This window comes from Conger conger, chromosome 5 (genome assembly GCF_963514075.1).
Source record: "Conger conger chromosome 5, fConCon1.1, whole genome shotgun sequence".
Lineage (NCBI taxonomy): Eukaryota > Metazoa > Chordata > Actinopteri > Anguilliformes > Congridae > Conger > Conger conger.
In genome coordinates, this window is record NC_083764.1 from 36,622,752 (window position 1) to 36,643,995 (window position 21,244).

At 39.8% G+C, this 21,244-nt stretch overlaps 1 protein-coding gene across 1 annotated transcript in view; it reads right to left on the reverse strand.

The window, feature by feature from the left end:
- LOC133128615 (WD repeat-containing protein 26) overlaps window positions 1-18,867 on the reverse strand; it is a 37,619-nt gene extending 18,752 nt beyond the window's left edge. Inside the window, exons 1-5 of the mRNA XM_061242280.1 lie at window positions 18,136-18,867; window positions 16,293-16,392; window positions 8,459-8,515; window positions 1,494-1,630; window positions 544-641 (exon numbers count right to left, since the gene is read on the reverse strand). Of these exons, the coding sequence (XP_061098264.1) occupies window positions 544-641; window positions 1,494-1,630; window positions 8,459-8,515; window positions 16,293-16,392; window positions 18,136-18,443 (700 nt within the window). The 5' untranslated portion in view covers window positions 18,444-18,867. The remainder of the gene's footprint in view (window positions 1-543; window positions 642-1,493; window positions 1,631-8,458; window positions 8,516-16,292; window positions 16,393-18,135) is intronic.
- Window positions 18,868-21,244: the final 2,377 nt, after the last annotated feature.

The window sequence follows — 21,244 nt, forward strand, 5'->3', positions numbered from 1 at the left end:
TAATTAAAAATTAATATTAGGCATTGTTTCAATTCATAGTTTGCAAAAACAGGCAAGCCCAGGGTCAGCAAGATCCAGTTACAAAATGTGGTGAAATGGTATTGTAAAATAGTTTATACACATAGAACCGTTAGTTGTATTGCTTTTTCTCTATCCTGTGTTTAGGCTTGAAGGACTGAATGCAAATAAACCCATTCCAGTCATGCAAGTTAAGGGGTAAAACTGCATTCCTGAGTCTTTTTCATTAGATATACTTATTTACTTTATTAATTATGAATAATTTGTCATAATTATGTTGATGTTAGGCCTATTTCTTTTATGTTGTCACTGTACGAATGCCATTAAGTGTGCCGTTAAAATAAATGACAATGGTTAAAATGAAAACAAAATATTTATCCTGGAAATGTACATTGTTATTATAATCTGTCACAGTTTTTCCAAATTTTCACTGGTTTTTAAAAATAATAATTAAAAACAGAAAAATTCACGTATTTTTTAATAAAAAAATAAACCCGAGTGTGTGTGAGTGTGTTGTTCACTCACTTTGCAGTTTGTCAAGCAATCTACAGCGGGAGCCTATTCCCTTGCCCTCCCACTCAGCTTTGGCTCGCAGGTCCTCTGCATGGCTGCACATCAGGTACCTGAGGAAAGCGGCCAAACACAGACAAGCAAAACACAGGTGACAATAGCGGTCAATCAGAAACCAGCAGGATAGAGATGATATCAACAGTAGGGGGCAAAGGGCATGAGAAACAGTGGTCACGCTAGCCAATGGAATATTTTTGGAATATTTAAAAATCTGCATTTCACAAATAAAATTTGAATAATTATTTTCCCTTAATATGTCCACAATAATAACACAATTAATGTATGATATTCAAAATCAAGGGCTTGATTAGTTGTATCAGGTGTCCTTGAGGTAGACCAGCTGGGGGTATTAGAGGACACCACAGCTCTAGAGTACAGCAAAACTTAAACAAGTGAATTATTAGATATTTACTCATGTACTCCACAGTGCGGCATTTCATTGCAAAATAAAGAACTTCATTTTCACAAGACACACAATTAAGTTAGTTCTGCAAACGATACAAGTGTCCTGCTTCATTAAAGCCATTTTCAAGTCTCTGTGATTGCTTACCCCTGGAGTTATAAAACCTTAAACTAGAACACTGGAAAAATTGGCAAGGATCGCCAGAATGGGTTAGGAGATTTGTTTTTCTAGAACTATTTTACCGGCATCATGGGATATATACGGCAATCTCATATTTTCATATTTTGAGTGATGAGGCCTTGGAAAAATGGCATTGTTTATTTGGACATCTTTAGAGTGCTAATAAAGCACGGTGGGGGTGGAGGTGGAGGGAAGGCCTGGCATATGAAACTGGAGGCAGAGTGAGCGTGGCATATATGAAACTAGGGAAGGAGTGGCCATAGCATATAAAACCGGAGGAATGGTAGTGACATATGAAATTGAATGAGGAGCAGGACCATACCCGCTGAGGACATGGATTCGCTCTGTATTGTATTTGAGTGGCGTGAGCTCCCCTCTCAGGACCTGCAGGGCTTCCAACACCTTCCCATCCTCCAGATACTCCAAATACTTCTGCTGCAGCAGCAGGAACTTCATCCGCTAAAGGACAGAGAGAAAGGTTTCCCTTTAGGCGAGAGATAAATCACATGGGCCCACCTACATTTGACTGAAATGTTTAACTATTACCATTTAATTTTTACATAAAATGCAGACAACAGAATGCATTTAATCATTGGCATCCCCATATAGATTTTAAACCAGCATAACAAATGATACATAAGGATATTTAATGTTTAAATAAAAAAATTCTTGTTGCATTTTGTTTAATTTTATGTCCATCGTTTGCTCTGTCTTTACACTATTTCGTTTTGTAATGTTACCTTTGTACACATGTGGCTGCATGTCACAATTGGGCTAGTCTCTCAAATTATTGAAAAGGATGGCAAGGGAGTGTGTGAATATGACTGCATATGCACACAGATACACATACAAACACAATTATATGCGTGCATGCATAAGACTTGCATACGGGAAGCTGGGTGAGTGCGTGTATGTGTTTTTGTGTGTGAGAGAGAGAGAGAGAGAGAATACTCCTGGTGAAGGGCATATAAGGGGAATCATAGGGGAGTGGACAGAAGAAATTTAAAGTATTGAAAAAGAACAATGGCACCACTGCTGAGGTCTTATTTTTATTCTTTACACTTAAATTATTCTGTGTACATTTCCTCACTGTTTTCGGAATTCTGTGTGCTTACTGTAAACACAATGGAAATCGATACAGATTAGGAGTTCTCAATTGAATCCTTTACTTCCTGTCTTGAACTGAGATGATACCTTCCCCCTCTTCAAACCCTGATCTTTGCACTTGCATTAGGCCTACAAGTAATTTGGTTTAAAAGTGCATCTAAACGCCAGCAGAAGAAAGACGAAATTGTTTGGATAACCCAATGAGAACAATCATGAAGTTGAAGCTGCAGTGTTCCACCCAGACCCTGTCTCGAAAAGGATCCCATCCTCCCATCTAAACTCTGCAACCAAACAAGGAGGATACTGGTGAGGGAGGTCACTGTGAGGACTGTTTTTATTTTAAAAGACCTGCAGATTTCAATGGCTGAGAATGAATAATGAAGAAGATGTTCTGGGGTCAACAATAACATAACTTCATAAAACTGTTTGGCAGGCTCACAAGAAAGAAGCCACTACGTCACACAACCCATCTCAAAGCCTGCACTGCAAGAAAAGTGAAAATGTGGGAAAAGTTGTTTTGGGGGGGTCGAAATGCTAAATGTTATGTTTGGCAGAAACCTCACATAGCAGATATTCCACTGAAAAAAATCCCTACAGTGAAGAAGGATGCCATGGGGATGCTCCTCTTGGACGGACTGAGAAATTTGTTCAGAAAAATGGACAGTGCTAAATACAGGCAAATACTAGAAGAAAGCCTGTTACAGACTACTAAAGACCCAAAACTCAGGCAAAAACTAAACAGCAATCCAAACCACAGGGCCTAACAAGCAATAAAAAGGTTAATGCCATTGAGTAGCCCAGTACTGACCTCATTCTAATTACAAAATCTGCGGCACCACTTTAACATTGCAGAATGCAAGCAAGTACAGAGAGCGGGGGGAAATCTGGCGAAGGAACGGTCAAAAAGCCCCCCAAACATGTGGAAGCCGATGGAGACTTGGCTAAAAATACTTTAAAGGACAGTTCACTTTCTGGGGTATACAGCAGGTCCGTACATTTATTGGTCCAATTTGGTCATTTCATGTTTACGTGCAACCTTAGACAAGCTAAATTAACTTTGGTAACAAACCGTGCAAAAGAATGAGACAGTAGAGAGTGACGACAACCACGTGTGCCACTCAGGCATCTGCTACCGATGTGATTTTCAAAAGAAACCACATGCCGTAGTAAATTTAGGTTGTTTTGTCTTTCTAGGGTAATTATCACTTCATTTATGAGGTGTGTCAACATTAACATATAGTACGTTTACTGATCATGTGATGTAACTGAACATAGTTACAGGAAAATATTAATTTACAATTCTGTACAAATACAAAAATTATGCAATAATCCGTTATGCAATTAAATGGATTCAACCGTATTCTCATTAACCTCCACTGTTTTTGCCTATGGACCGTTCTTAATACGTCACAAACCATGTGACTGACTCATCTGCTATGCATGGAGGATAACCGGCCCAAACCGATCCGCCAAAAATATAGTAAAAAACAAAAAAACAAAAAACAAAAAATCTCAGGCCAACGTCAAGGCATATAAATACAGTGATAACACAAATTCATTATGACTCATTCAATTTCTTTGCAATTTATGGTTCCTCAAATCGAGCTGATCAGGAGAGGTTCATTTTGAAAAGTTTTCATTTTTCCTAAGATTATTTCCCACCAGGGAGAAGAAAAGCAAAGTGTATTTACAGTAGGCAAGCTCTTACACCAGAAAAAGTGCAATGCATACGAGTTTATTAGGATCACTTTGGCACTGGTAAGTTTACTTTTAATGAGTTCTATCATATAACTTCCTCACAAGCTAGCATGAGCCAGTGAGCTGAAAAATCCCAAGGATCAGTTTTACCAACTGTAAAGTCCAAACTCGTGAGCTATGAGAAACCTTATAACAAAATCAGCTAATAAGTGTTGATTACTCATATATGCTAACAGGTTATATTGTCTCATTACTAAGACGAGTGGATAATCAACAATGAAAACATTATATTCTTGCGGTTACCAAATACCACTTGGCATTGTAGCTAGTTGACTAGAACTCTACTGAAATATCATATTCATAAATGAAACCTCTACTAGATTACAGTTTACAAAATGCCATGGTGTTAGGGAAACATTATGCTGTGTGCAGAAAATATGTTTTACTGTTAGTGAGTGACTGCGTGATTACACCTGCTGACACCACAGGGGTCCTTCTGAAGTGAAATTAAACTTGGAAAATGAAATCCAAGGCCTTGGAGTTTACCCTGTCCTCACAGCCGTGGTTACCCTTAGACTGGCTCATCTTGGGTATCTTTGTAGAAACCGGTAGAGCAAGGAAGACCACTGTAGTGGTGACTCAAGAATACTCTCTATGGTGAAGAAACCCCCCTGGCAACAGATCAAAAACACTCCTGGATGAAGGTGTAGACGTGTCAAAGTTTACCATACACAGAAGACTACACCAGCAGGGCTTCAGAGAGTACACTACAAGATGCAAACCACTGATTACCCTTTAGAAAAGAAAGGCAAGATTATGGTTTGCTAAAAAGCACCTAAAAGAGCCTAAAGTGTTCTGGAACAAAGTCTTGTGGACAGATGATACAAAGATTAACTTGTACCAGAGTGATGGAAAAAGGAAAGGAGAAAAAAAGAAAATGCCCACGATCCAAAGCATACCACCTCACACACCGAAAAAAGGTGCCAATTAATGGCCCAATAATGAAATGTGAAGACATTTTTGAATATTTTTTTAAACATTTTTTTAAATCGCACACCTCTCTATATGCAATTAAAATATAATTTATATTTATATATAAATTTATATCATTTATTTTTTGGGGGAAAAAAAAATAAAAGTATGCCTTCATCATGGTGTAGTAATGGTAAGAATTTAACAGGTGGAAGCCCAGGACAAAATAATTATCCAATTATCCAATAATTAGGTTCAAACTTTTTTTTTTTTACCACAAACGATCCAATGATCCAAAGCATACCACCTCATCCGTGAAACATGGTGGTGGGGGTGTTATGGCTTGGGCCTATGAAACAGGTTAACTTGTCTTCATCAATGATGTGACAGCAAGTAGAGCAATGAATTTTGAAGACAGACATATTTTATCTGCTCAAATAAAACCAAATGCCCCCAAACTTATTTGGCGGCACAAGTCAATACCCCGAAACACACTGCTAGAGCAACAAAGGGATTTTTGGCGGCCAAAAAGTGGATAATCCTTGACTGGCCAAGTGAATCACCGGATTTGAATCCAATTGAACACAACAGAGGAGACAGAAGGCAAAGTCCCCAAAACAAGCAGGAACTAAAGATGGCTGCAGTACAGGCCTGGCAGAGCATCACCAGGGAAGATACCCAGTTGTTGCAGACCTCAAGCAGTCATTGCATGCATGCGTTGAACTATGAATGGACTTCACATGCATTTATTTCTATAGTGGGTCTCCAGAACAGCCCTCTTCATTTGAGACAAGCAAGACAATGAGGTTTTTCCCCATTTTAATGAGCACTACACTTAAGACCTCTGATGTGAATTTGACAGTATATATTTTTAGGGAGAGGGGAGAGAAATGGGATTTTTCCCATTTATACGTTTGGGAAAAAGGTTAACAGATAGAGAAAGGATGACAGTGGGTGCCATGACAGGGGTCATGCAGGGGATTTGCCATATAAACTGTGCCACACGTCCTGCCCTGTAAATATTTCATGTGCTGATTGTTGTACCACAGCAAATATTATGGTTCTGCATTACGACAACATTAGATCATACTGGTATTGATTTTTCTCCACAGCACTTCATACACAGTATTAGTGGCAGGAAATCCTCAAATAAGTTTTGGAGAACCCCTGTTCCTGTAAAGCTGCATGCCATCCTCTTACCTCAACTCAATTATCAGTCATTCATGTGATCTTTTATTTTACATATGCACCAAAAATTATGCAAAAATTTGGGCACTCCTGATATAAATTACAATTCATCTGTATGTGATCGAAAGCAAACCTTATCTCTAAATGGTATAAATTCAAAAAAAAGGAAAAGGGCCCCGTGTGAAAGTTTGGGAGTCCTTTTGCATTATTTTTTGTTGAGGAACCATGGGTTCCTCTAAACAGTTGTCCAAGGATTTCAAAATGAAGATGGTTCATTTCCACCAAGAAGAAGAAAGCTACAAAACCTCTCAATGTTTCAAACTACCTATTTCCACTGTCAGAAACGCTATTAGAAAATGGAAGATAAATGGAACAGTTGAAGTCAAGGCAAGGTCTGGAAGACCAAGAAAGATTTCAGATAGAATGGCCCAAGACCTGGTGAAAAATGCACAGAAGAACACATCACTGCAAAAAATTGTTGCAAAAAAGAGTAGCAAACACAGATCTAGCTGTTCACAGGACAACAATACTACCTTAAACAACAAAGGCCTACATGGCAGAGTTTCCAGAAAGAACAACCAACACAAAATTAAGCATCTGAAGATGAAAAGATGAAAAAAAGAAAAAAGAAATTGAGAAGCCTGAAGCCTCTTGGGTGAAGAAAAAAGGGTGGAGCCTTTGTAGAGAATAGCACCTTACGAACTGTGAAGCATGGAGGTGGATCCATTATGCTTGGGGGTTGTGTGGTAGCCGGGGGAACAGATTCCACCAAATATTGATACATTTTAGAGGCCAATGTTCAAAGTCCAGACATTTAAGTTGAAGAGAGGTTGGGTATTCCAGCAAGACAATAATCCAAAGCACACCTCAAAATCAATCATGAAGTACCTCCAGGAAAGATGGATGGTTTTGAAATGGCCACCACAGTCCCCAGACTTTTGAATAATATTGAAAATCTGTGGAGAGATCTCAAACATGTGGTACATGCAAGGAGGCCGAATAATTTTTGTGCGCTAGAGAAGAACGGCAAGAAGAATGGCAATTCCAAAACCAAGAATTGAAAGACTCTTAGCTGGCTACAAGAAGCGTTTACAAGCTGTTATAGTTGCCTGAGGAGGAGTTACAAAATACTAACTGACAGTGTTCCAAAACTTTTTCCTTTTATTATTTAGAAAATATAAGAAATTAATTCAATTAAACATTAATCTTTAGAGATGTCATGTTTAACATTTAGATCAGGTTCGATATTAGCTTCGATATTAATTGTAAAAAGCTTTTTGACCAGGGGTATCCAAATGTTGGCACACTACTGCATGATTAGTTAACACAGTGAAAGAAATATTACAAAAATTTTGCTGAGAAAAACATGCAGCTACTGAAACATACATTTCTGCTCAGTGCAGTGTCCTTTAAATGACAAATGCTTTTTTCTGCTACTTCCTCTATTTGTTATAGTTTGTAAAGGGAACATTTGTAAACCAATGTGTGTGTGGGGGGAAAACATTTATTTGCTGTGAACACTTGTTTTCATTTCTATTCATGACTGTCCTGATTAAAGAATATTTGAACAAAAAACGGAGAGGACAGCCACAATTAATTGAATGAGTGTTTGATACATGGCTAGAAAGGTTCCTGACAGAAGACAGAAAACCTTTAATATAACAACCAAATATTTTCCCCAGGCCCTAATAATGATAACCCATAAACTCTTATCATTTATTTTGCCCTTTCTTGACACTCAAATCATGCTCGGACTCACCAAGCTAAGGTTTAATGTCTACCCTTCACAAGTAATCCAAGGCCATTCACTCAAATAACTAATTCCTACAAATAGTGTGATAACGTAATCAAAGAAGATGAGAAAGCACATTCAAATGTAGCATGTCTCATATTCTCAGTATTTCACAGAAAAAACTAGGCACTTCCAACCCCTTAGCATAGTAATACATTTATGAAGCACTACAACCCCGTTGTAATTCATATAATAGAAGCTTGGAGATTATTTTCAAGTTTGAAAAGCAACTTTCCTACATGTGAAAATGGCATTAAAACAAAGGGAATTTTAGCTACGTATTAATATCGGAAAAGAACCTCAAAATCAACAAATATGTCTTTACCTCACACTGCAGCTAATTCTAAGAAGCATTTTGGATGTTAACATCAGTCACCACACAATCAAATGTGTACTTCAGAATTATTACCTAGCAAGAGATAGATTTACTGTCCCATTCCAGAACCCGTTGGCCCATTCAATTGCACAAAAGATGTCCAGAACCTGTCGGCATTTTGCTCAGCTTGTTGGTCAAACCAGTTTTGACTTACCACAATAGCGCTGGGAGAGTGCATCAGTGCTTTCAGTTCGTTGAGGTCACTTTCGGCCTGTCACAACAAAGCAAAAGAAAATAGTCAGTTCAGCATTTTCATTACATGCAGCATGTATTCAAAAATTCAGAGGACATTTTGGCCAGCAAGTTTCATGAATCCAGGACACAAGAGTCCCATGCACAGTTCACACCATGGGATCAAAAATACAAAGCTGTAGCTGTGTAAGGATGCATAATTATACCTGAACAGTCCAGCAACACAAATAAAGCTGCCAACTACAGCCCTAGGATGAAGATTGTGCAGACTTGAATGCTCTTTGAACTGACAAGCATAAGAAGACTGCATTCATTCTCTTGACTATGAGAACACCGAAAAAATTCAAGCAGTGTCTCTCAATAAACTCTAAAAACACTCATTGCGTACAGAGTCTGGAGAGGACCTAATTGGCAAGGCCTCTGTTGAGGGGTGAGGATGTTATGGACAGGTGTGTCATTACGAATGTATATTAATTTAGCATGGGCCTGATCCTGGCTTGAAATATGCAGGCTTAACGTGAATCTCTGCAAGTGACTGTAATGCGGCAGGATAAAATACCATAAATTATCAGAGGGATGCATCCACTACACATCCATCAAATATCTATTCAAAGTCATGTAAATGACTATAACAACACACACTGCAAGTCAGAAATAAATTCTGCACGTCAGGACTGTATGGCTGAGGTCTGGACTGGCTCACCAACCCACCACCCCCCTCAAATCCTCCCAAAACGTACCGCCTACAAGTAAATTGTATTGGAGACTGAGAGTGGGATCAGGTCGGTTAGAGGGATTAAGGGCGAAAAAACTGCAAGGGGCAAGCCCCACACATAAAGACCCCCAGTAGGGATTCAAACCCTTGATGTTGTTGTTGCGAGGCAATGGTGTTAGCCACTGCACCACCATGCCACCACATAGCTCATGCTACAAATCGCTCTATGAAAAATCTCTACATACAAATCTCATGAAACTAAGGGAGGAGATGCAGTGAGACTAAAATATGTCTTGGCCATTCATTCTTGATGTCATCAAGGTACCAGACTCCACACATTTAATTGCCACACAGGAATAAATGGAAATGTTTACACTGATTTTTGGGGTTTTACACGGATGCTTGGGGTGGGCCCACACAGGAATGAAGGCGTAAAATGGAATGAATAAACTTCGAAAGCCATATTGGAGCCAATGAAGGATTAGCAAGCTGCTTAGATGCGGTGGCTATTGCAATCTAATTTTAACCAGTAGGCTAGGCTCATTTTGGCTGAACATCAGCATTTTCAGTATTCAGCTATAACATTTCAGGACCTCTCGTGACAAGTGATGTCACCAGTGACGTCTAGTTACAGTTAAACCAATACTGTAATGCTGGAAGCAATAAACTTTTACTGTATAAAAAAATATTTTTAGGACACCATTTTTGAATCTCTCTTTGGACTCACTCTTCATCCTTCAACTAACGCCTCGGCGTCCTGCTCCCGATCCTCGAACAGAGGCCTCCATAGTGGCTGATTTCTCCAGACATAGCTTACCTCGCAGTAACTAAAGTCTACACCTTTTTTTAAATAAGTTGAACCTGCCGCACGCACATTGCTGCATCAGCTGACCACTAGAACCTGCAGAAAACAAGTTCAGAACATTAAGATAGACTTTTGGAACCAGCAAAATTACAACATCGTTCATCACACGGAAAGACCCAAGCTTGCGCCCACAACCACAATTCATGGCTCCACGTTACTTCTCAAAGGACAGCCAACAGCTACCACCAGAGAAAACACGTGTGAAAGGACAGAAAGTCTGACAAACATTCCAGGTGTACCTAATGCTTAGCCTAGTCTTGAAAACCTTGTGAATCTGTGTGTTTGTATTTGCTTTTGATCATTTGAATGCATTCGGTTGCTTTTGGTATATTTGGAATATTTCTAAAATTCGGAAGATACAGTCCAAACATGATGCAGAAAAGCTATTCCATGCTTTTATTACCTCAAGATTAGATTACTGCAATGCTCTTTTTTCTGGATGTGCAAATTCCTCTCTAAAAGGGCTCCAGCTAATTCAAAATGCAGCAGCTCGTATTCTTACTAGAACAAGGAGATTTGAGCACATCAGCCCAGTGTTAGCTTCACTTCACAGGTTGCCTATTAAATTCTGGATAGATTAGAAGATACTACTTCTGACTTTCAAAGCCTTACACGGGCTTGCCCCTCTGTACTTAAATGAATTACTTCATCCTTATACTCCCTCACGAATACTCCGTTCACAGGGTGCAGGCCTCCTTGTTATTCCTAGAATAACTAAAAGTAGCCTTTTCTTATCATGCTCCTTTCCTGTGGAACAAATTGGGAGGCATAAGCTATAAAGTCTCTGGTGGACAGTGCCGTCACTGGATCATTGTTGGTTATGCTGTGTTATGGTCTGGTGGTGACTATCAAGCCTGCCCCCATGGCTGTGTTGGCCACTGCCTGGGTTTCCCTTAGCTATGCTGCTATAGCCTTATTCTGCCGGCATATTCCTTATCGCACGTAGGTACCTCTCCCTCTCCCACACTGATTGACCTATTACAATCTCAACCCACTAACAATGTAACTTTTCTCTTCTCCCCGCTCTGGGCATCTGCCCGGAGCTTGAGCCCAACTTTTCCTGAGCACCTTCTCCTGGCCCAGAGCTCCAGCCCACGACCAGCTGTTCATGTCCCTCCTGCCACTGCTGATTCAGCTGTAGCACCAAGCCTGTCCCCTTGCCTGACAGTGTCACCCATTGGTGTTCCTGCCATCCTTCCACCTCATCTCTGCTAGGACTTTTTATTTGGATTGGACATTTATGTACTTTTATTCATCTATTTGTATTTAAAACCAATCTTTCAACAAACCGGTGTCAACCAGCGACAGATGGGTTCCCCTACTGAGTCAGGTTCGGCTCAAGGTTTCTCCCTGTTAGCCAGGGAGTTTTTCCTTGCCACTGTTGCCCCAAGCGTACTCTTGGGGACCGGTTTCTCTGTAAAGCTGCTTCGTGACAAAGCCCCTCTGTTAAAAGCTCTAGACAAATAAAAATTGATTGATTGATTGATTGAAGAACATTCAATTTATTTTACATTTTGTTATAAAAATATATTTTATAGCTCACATTCTAACAGTTGCAAAAGGGGAGTCGCAATTCTGATATCATTAACTAAATTAAAATTTAAGACTACAAAGAAATAAATGATAATGAAAGATGGTATAGCTATTACTGTAAAAGTGAGAAAACAAGATATTAACTTTAATATCTAGTTAATACCTATGCCACCCCGGAAAGTGAAAGAATATTCTAGCACAACAAGCAGGGGGAATATGTATATGCGGAGGGGATCTGAATGTGGTCTTGAATCATGATTTAGATACCAGTCACAAGAATCCTTAATCACTCCCTACACCAATCCTTAATCACTCCCTACTCCCCAGCTAGACCACTCCGGTCTGCCAGCTCTGGTCGCCTTATGGTTCCCTCACTACATGCACCTGGTGGTCGAGCTACATGTTCATGCCCGTTTTCTGTCCTGGTTCCTCAGCGGTGGAATGACTTGCAGAATCCCTCCCCCTATTTCAACACAGACTAAAAACACACCTTTTCAAACTGCACCTTAGTCCTAATAATAATGAAAATAGCCCTTGTGCACATTAGTATGTCCAATCACATTACTGTAGTCCAGCCCCTACAAGTTCTCTTGCAGAAAATCAGAATCTGATCATGAAGAAGCAAGAACCCAGCGGGACGTTTTCTGCACAAATTTCTCAATTTTTAACCAAAATAGTTATTATTATTGATTATACATCGGTCAGTCAGTCACAAATAATGCGCGCAATTTAGTGAATATCTCCGCCAACAGAGGATAATTCTTCCTGGAAATGTATTTCCGCCCCAAGCACCTACCACGCCAGGTTTATGTTAAAGAAGGCAGTAAAGATCTTTTCTATTATTGATTATTGTAGTCATTCAGGTAAACTTATATGCAACACTGGTTTGACGTCTGAATAAATAGCTATATTTTGACATCTCTGCGACACTTTATTACACCTTAGATGATTGTCTTCAAAAATAAACAATATGGTTCACTTATAACTGGAAAGCTTACAAACAAGATTATCCATAATTTCAATACCTTTCGCACAAAATAAATAAATATGCAAATTAGTAATTTCTTTTTCAATGCTGAGGGGCCCCTGCCTCCTGAATGGCTGGTCATTCTGGTTAAACAAACCCCATTCTAACACTCCAGGGTTCTCCACAAAGAATGTTACCATAGCGTTGCACCATTCTGTTCCCTTACTTGGTCCACTGTGTCACTACCAAGTAACACCAAGTGTCACAGATTAACCTCATTAAGCACATTTATCATGGACATACAGCAGGTTATTACAGCTCACCAGTTTCAAGCTTATATTTTCTGATGACACGGTGAGAAAGTTACAGAGACCCTCTAACATTTAAATGATACATCAATAACCAACTACAATGCTGGTAGGCTGTGAAATGCAGAGTCAGCTTTAATTTGAGGGTATTTTCATCCATATCTGATGAACCGTTTAGAAATGACAGCACCTTTTGTACCATCACCACGTACATCAAGTATTTGTTGAATTGCCATTACAGATTTCATTAGGCAGTTGTATTAATTTGTGTCATTTGTGAAAGCAGAAGAGAGGTGTTGATGTCTAGTCTTGATTCTAGTCTTTGCAATTGCCTTTGAAAATTGTTGTTGGGGTGTGACAACATGACAGCAGTATCAATGCAAATTAAGATGGCCATCATAAGACTCAGAAATGAAAATCAATTATTCAGAAACATTGCAAAACCCTGGGCATGCCCAAGTGAAAAGCTTGGTTCATTATTAACAAAAAATAAATGGTGAACTTAATTAGTCAAAAGATCCAGTAGGCTGAGGAATTACATTATTGGCATTTGGCAGACGCTCTTATCCAGAGCGACGTACAGTTGATTAGACTAAGCAGGAGACAATCCTCCCCTGGAGAAATGCAGGGTTAAGGGCCTTGCTCAAGGGCCCAACAGCTGTGCGGACCTTATTGTGGCTACACTGGGATTTTAACCACCAGTCTTGCCTGTCCCAGTAATTTACCTTAACCACTACGCTACAGGCTGCCCCATTACCACTATAGTGGATGACTGAAGAATACTCTCTATGGTGAAGAAAACCCTCCTGGCAAGAGCCTAACAGATCAAAAATACTGGATGTAGTCTTCTACATTTGGTAGACTTTGACACAACAGCAGGACTACAGATTCGCTACAAGATGCAAACCAATGATAAGCCTGAAGAACAGAAAGGTGAGATTACGGTTTGCTAAAAAGCACCCAAAAGAACCTGGAACAAAGTCTTGTAGACATATGAGACAAAGATTACTAACAAGTACCAGAGTGATTGAAAGTGTGGAGAAAAAAGGAAATGCACATGAACCAAAGCATACCACCTCATCAGTGAAACATGGTGGTTGTTATGGCTTGGCCTGTATAGCTGCTAGTGGAATGGGCTTGCTTGTCTTTATCAATGATGTGACTGCAGACAGAAGTAGAACAATGAATTCTGAAGTCTACAGAAATATTTTATCTGCTCAGATAAAACCAAATGTCTCCACACTTATTGGATGGCACTTCATCATGAAACAAGACCCAAAACATACTGCTAGAGCAACAAGGGTTTTTGTCAGCCAAAAAGTGGAAGATCCTTGACAAGCCAAATCAATCACCGGATCTGAATCCAACTGAACACGTATTTTACATGCTGAAGAGGAGACTGAAGGCAAAAAGTCCCCAAAACAAGCAGGAAATGAAGATGGCTGCAGCACAGGACCCAGCATCTGGTGATGTCTATGCATTCCATTGCATGCAAAATATATGCGACCAAATATTACAAATTATTACTTTACATTGGTTAAACTGTCCAATATTTTTTGATGGAGGGGGATTATTTACAAAAGGTTCTATAATTTCTAAATGGTTCATCCGATATGGATGAAAATACCCTCAAATTAAAGCGGACTTCAACCTCCTTGTATTGTATCCTTTGATACATTGAGTGCTAGAGTACGGAACCAAAATAACAAAAATATGTCACTGTCCAATTAATTATGGCGTTATGGTCCGTAATGTTGATACATGACCTCAACGTTTTGGGCTACATCATGACAGCCCAGCTTTTTGTTTACTTCTGGTCATTATAACAAACAATAATATTACCAGTCAGTACCCACAGTAAATGATTAACCAGTCCTGCTCCCAGTTTGGTCACAATCGACTTATGTTCTCACGAAACTTTCATTGAAATGTTCCTTTCCTCTGCACCATTCTTGCACCCATTTATGAATACAGCACACATAAGTAGGGGCCTAAATATACCCTATACATTTTATGGCAATGGAATAATTGTGCAGGCTTTTCAATAAATATTCAAATATAATCTAATTCATTCGTTTGGTCCAGTTGACAACTCTGCCACACATAAGGTTTTCGTTAGACAAAAAAGAAGACCAAGGAGCTTTCTCAGCATGTCAAGGATGAAGTTATCAGACGCTAACTCAAAAGGCAAAGATTTGTAGAAGGATGTAAAAAAATATAAATGTCCAAATCTCCCAGTGAGCGCGGTTGGCTCAATCATTAGAAGTTGAACCAGCACTGTTCCAGACCCTGTCTCGCAAAGGCTGCCCATCTGAACTCTGCAACCAAACAATAATAAATAATAAAGAATAATATTGAATATTCTAGTTTAGTGACTGAAAATGGAGTAAATGCAAACTCAAGAACACGACATAAATGTGGCTAATTTGGCAATGTGAAAAGAAAGGAAACATGACTTGAAAGCGTCCATCAAAAGAAATCCACTTTCAACAGGACAACAATCCAAACCACATGGCCAACAAAATCACACTGGAGAGGCTTAAGAATAAAAATAAGTGAATGTCCTTGAATGGGCCCAAGTCAAAGTCCTGACCTCAATCGCAAAGCGTTAAATAGTGAGGCAAATCTACCAAGAGGAACAGGTTGAAATCACCCCGCAATCAAAGTGCAAAGCTGGTAGACCTACTCAAGTTTATAATTTCCAGAAAGACAACGCTGTCATTTCAGGGGAAAGTGCTTCCACCAACTATTAATGTCAGAGCTTAATTTTGAGTCTGTCAAATATAAACTCAGTACACACTTTATTAGATACACCTGTACATCAGATTGTCAATGCAAATATTTAATCAGCCAATCATCTGGCAGCAACTGAATGCATAAAAAAGGCAGGCCGAAACGGTCAACAGGTTCAGCTGTTTTTCAGGACCAAATGGGGAGGAAATGTGATCCAAGTGAATTTGAATGTGGAATGATTCTATTGAAGACCATTATGTCATTGCGAGACACTAATATCCTGCTGTATTACTGGATTAAAGCAATCCTGTCTGGTGTTTACTCAATACAATTTTTCAAACAGATTTTGAACAAATAAAGAAATACCTCATGTTTAATGGAGAGTTAGCTACCAACAAGACAGATAGCAGTTTAGCTATGCTACATAAGCTTTGCAGCACCAGGTAAATTAGCCAGACACACGGAAACATAATTATTTATTTAAAAGGAATGTCGTAGTATGACTAGCAAGCAGTGTCAAATAAAATAAGGGGAGACACTTGTGTGGTCAAGTTGAGCATAATTGGAACATTATGAGAGTGACCATAAAACATGATTGTATTGTTCAATGGAGCAGAAAGTGTTGTAACCACAGACTCCTGCCCCCACCCCCACCACAGCAGTTGAAGATCCCACCTTGTCCCACTCTCCTTCCATCACGTGGTTTCGGAACTTGGTGGCGGCTGGATGTTCCAACCTGCAGCCAGATTCCTGCATCAACAGGTCCACGGTTTGACTTCAGGAAAATGGGGGGGGGGGGGGGGGGGGGGAGAAACACACATCACTCAAAAGCTTATCTCAAGATGCAACTTATATACAGCCTTTATGTCACAACACACCACACTTAACAGTCTTCGGCCAGCCTAATTTTGCGTATTGAGAGAGTGAGAGAGAGAGAGAAAGAGAGAGGGTTGGGGGGACCCGGTACAATGACATCATCGCCAGGGATCTGAGTGGCGCAGTAACGTTTTCATAGGCACTGACAATCCACACCATTGAGTGCCAAAATGTAATTTGCAAAATAACACACCAGAAAGCCAAATGTATCGTTAAGCGGAGCACCACGCGATTTGTCAACATAATTCTTAACACACTATTCTGTTCAAAGCCGTTACAGTCCATCTATGTGTGTCCCTTCTGCTATCACAAAATTAGTGCGGTTGGTGTAGATCTGCAATTGGTATAACAGGCGCTATTTATAATTAGATTTACCAATGTTTCTGATGTAAAACAGCCTGTTCGATGCGCATTCCATCGCTACTATGAAACACGACACTATTGGGAATCCGTTCTGACAACCCCGGCGTGACGGCCATCACCAGAAATTATTTCCTTTTACAAATAGACATTTTCATTTCAACAATACACGTCGCTTGGTTGTGCATCAGGATTTTTAGCTAGCTTGCTAACTCGCCGATTGCAGATACAAGCGATGTCACCAAGTGATTATCTTGCCAGCAAAGATACTTCAGAGTTTGGAAAAACGACTATAAACAAGTCAAACACCAGATTGTGAGGCTATTGTCGTTTATCCTGTGCAGTGACACTAACGAACGCTAGCCTTGCTAGATAACGTTACCTACTTCGCCACCAATCCCGTCAGGCGATCAAAATGTGTTATGGAAATGGTGTTTGTGTTCAGATATCTCAAAGCCTGGCTCGATGGGCAGCTAGCTAGCTAGCTAGCTAGCTGAGCACAACATAATAGCTACAAGCTTTTTTATTCGCGATTAGCTAAATCACCTGCTACACATAAAACACTGCTTTAATGCTTATATCCATGTGTCTGGAAACAAAAAAAGTCAAAGCACTAGCTATGAACTAGAGATGAGTGAAAACAAGAACATTGTGTTAGGAACAAATTGCGTTACAAAAATGACAGCTTTTGTCATTCTAACGTTATAAGATTTTGTGCAAAAACAACAAACGCAAGCTAATTTACCACAGCAAGACAGCTTGCTAGATGCCTACACATTTGGGTTTCGATTAATTATAGCTAGGTTAATTTGGTTTCGGCATATTCATGTCAAACGTTTATGAATGTTCTTTGTACAAAGTAATTATTGAATTCGAACCGCATTTCGGTTGATTTATGCTATAATGTTAATGCGTTTTCAATCCAAGCAAAATATTCAAACCACCTGATTTAGCTGTTTTTGTTTGAACAACTAGTTTTATTATTCAAATATAGGTAGTCAGTGCTGTGTGCGTTGTTTTTACATATCTGCCATAACTAAACGATCACAGCATTACTGACACTGCACTGTATTGTGCAAGATGGACCCCTTCTTCTAGCCAGCCAGTTAGCTAGCTAACGTTACCTACCCCCTCCCCCATGTTTGTCTAACACAGACTATCACTTTTAAAACTAGTTACCTTGCCAATCATATTGTTCTTGTTATGATTAATACACATTGCTTATCATATTTTAATTACCTTTATCTCGTCATTCGACGAAAATATATACTGCATTACTTACTTGAGCCCTAATCCATGTAAATGTTGCCCTATCAGTCGGATGACATCTTCCTCCGACTGAGAGAGACGTTTCTTCTTTTTCATGGTGGAACCGACCTCCGAGCCTGAGGCAGAGGCAGAGGCGGCTGAGGTCCCAGAGGCTACGCCGGCCGAAGCCCCGTTATTTGTACTGACAGTATTTCCATTGTTTGTGCTAGAAAGCAGCCCATTAGAATGCGCTCCGCTGGTCGATGATGACTCCCCATTCTGTGCGCTATTCAGGCAGGAAAGCTCCGAGTCCTGTGCCTGTCCTGCACCGTTGGCCTGCATGATATTACTGTTGATGTTATTTACGATAGTTCGGTTAATGTGGATGGCTGGGGGTCCGGGAGGGTGTGGAGAAGTTGGAAGTCCTAAAACAACTGCAGAGAGGCCCACTGTCCCTGCTGAAGCCCCGGGCTCTCCTGCTCCCTCCGCCGCCGAGGCTCGGTGTTTCTTCCGCGGGGGCGGCGACGCTCCGCCGGTGTCCGAGTCGGAGGAGGAGGAAGCGGAGGCCAGAGTTTCCTCACCGAGAGCGGCCGTGATTAGAAGCCTGTGATGCCCGGGGGTTGGAAAGGAGGTGTCAGTTCCCGGGGTTCAGAGCTCGTAACCCGGCTGAAAACGCACTGTCTCTGCCTGTCTCGGTTCTCTCCGTTTTTGTTGTTGTTTCTCTCAACACAGCTGCAACCCCCTAATGGAGTCCAGACGCACTGACGTAACCGGAAATTCCTACACTACCCTGCTTCCGGGATAAAATAATATAATCAATAGGTGGCGCATATAAGCCTATTTTGAATAATTATTAATAAACTGACTGTATAACTGACGTTATTATGGTATGTCTTAAGCGTCAGTAAAAAAACCAAAAAACGTGTATTTATTGATAACATTTTTTTAACAATTAAAAAACTGACATATAATACTGACTGAGCATATGATGAAACATGTAAGTATACTGGAACAAGGTTACCACATACTGTACATCCAGTGAATCTCATTTTGACACGGTACAAGATGACATACAAAAAAACACAATAATAATAATAATAATTAGAAGAAGAAGAAGAAGAAGAAGTTAAAAGTCACTGTCACTTTATACATTTGTGTCCAATCTGACATAATGCAAGAGCTGACTTGTCAAGATGTTAATGTCAAGATGTTAATGTTAATATACTGTTTAAGACATGACAAATATGTATTCAATAAGCAGAGGAATTTGACTGAATGCCCAGCACAGAATATGCATATCCTATACCCTGCATAAAATAGTTTAAGTATTAAAGTATTGCAGTGAAAATATTTTCAAAAATATCCTTGTTATATATTTTCTTAATGTCCCTTGTACTGTAGGTTTCTGCATAGTAGAATATGTTCCTTGAGATTAAGATGTCTCCAATGGGTAACAAAAGACTGCCAGGTCCAGAGGGCACAAAATGTATACAGTGGCTTCAGAAAGTATTCAGACCACTTAACTTTTTGCACATTTTATTGTGTTGTAGATCTAATTTCCAAAAGTATCCTTTTTTGGGCAACAAAATCCTGCATACACACCTGCCTTCCAGGAATGGAGTTATCCATCCCTGGTATAAACTGAGAGTTGTTCCTATGGACCTGTTTCAGAAAACAAAAACACGTTGACTGCGTTGAAAATATAATTTGTATTTTTTTCAGCAAGCAAAGCAAAGAGGAAAAAAATTGAACAGGTGAACTTTGAACCCAGGTCTCCTGTGTAAGCAACAATGGAACTAACCACAACACCAAATCAGCTGGGTGTGAGGGCTGCCTTTTCGGTATACAAGACTACTCTCTTTGAAAAAAAAAAAAATCCCTGACTGGTTAGCACAAATGCGCGAACCATTACATTACATTAATGGCATTTGGCAGATGCTCTTATCCAGAGCAACGTACAGTTGATTAGACTAAGCAGGAGACAATCCTCCCCTGGAGCAAAGGAAAGTGTACGACTGGTGTAACCAATAAGGATTCTCATGGTATCGCTTCATGATAGTTTATGATAGCATTATCATTAGCCTATGTTTGCTGTTGTAATTATTCCCTACTCATTTATATTATATATAATATATAATTTCTGATTCAACAAGTTAGAAAATAGGACAATTATACAATTATTATTATGTTAAGTGACTACAAATGAGGAAAGTGGAAAATGGAAATAATGAGCGATAATTTGTTTGGGTTCAGCTGGGCAGTAAAAGTGCTTGTGTGACTGGGGACATTCTCAGCAATTACCGACCACTATGACAACCCGCTAGTTAAAGTGGGGGTTTACGTCCTCATAACGACAACCCAAAACTCAAGCCAGAGAGCAAAGCTCTTTCCTCAAACCAAACCGATCACATATAAAACCATTTCTAATCCTTTCAGTGTTCTCAAGAGCACAGTGGCCTCAATAATTGTGAAATTAGTTTGGAACCACCAGGACTCTTCCTAGTGTTGGCCCTCTGGCCAAACTAAGTAACCGGGCAAGAACCCAATGGTCGCTCTTACAGAGCTCTTACAGAGCTTTGGAAGTCCTCTGCAGAGATGGGCGAACCTGCTGGAAAAACGATCATCTCAGCAGCACTCCATCAATCAGGCATTTATGGTTAGATGGAAGTAAAAGGCATATGACAGCCCTCTTGGAAATAGATTCTCTGGTCTGATGAGATGCAAATTGAACTCTCTGCACTATGTCTGGCAAACACCAGCCACTGCTCTTCACTTGGCTAATACCATCCCTACGGTGAAGCATGGTGGTCGCAGCATCATGCTATGGGGGTGCATCTCAGCTTGGAGCTCATATGGCCCACTGAATCAAAACTAATGGCAAATAATCCATACAGAGTAATGGACACAGAGATACGGGCACATCTCTTGGATTCCCCCAGGATTTGTTGTTTCATTTTTGGCAAATATTTTCATTATTATATGTTAATGCTTCTTGATGCACACCTATTTATATTGTCAATATGTGCTTCTTTGTGTTTTAATAAATATTTAAAGGGAAAAAATGACTCGAACTGACTCGAAAACAATAGGAAGTAATCAAGGGGACATGGAGATAAGGGCACAATGCTTGGATTCCTTAGGGA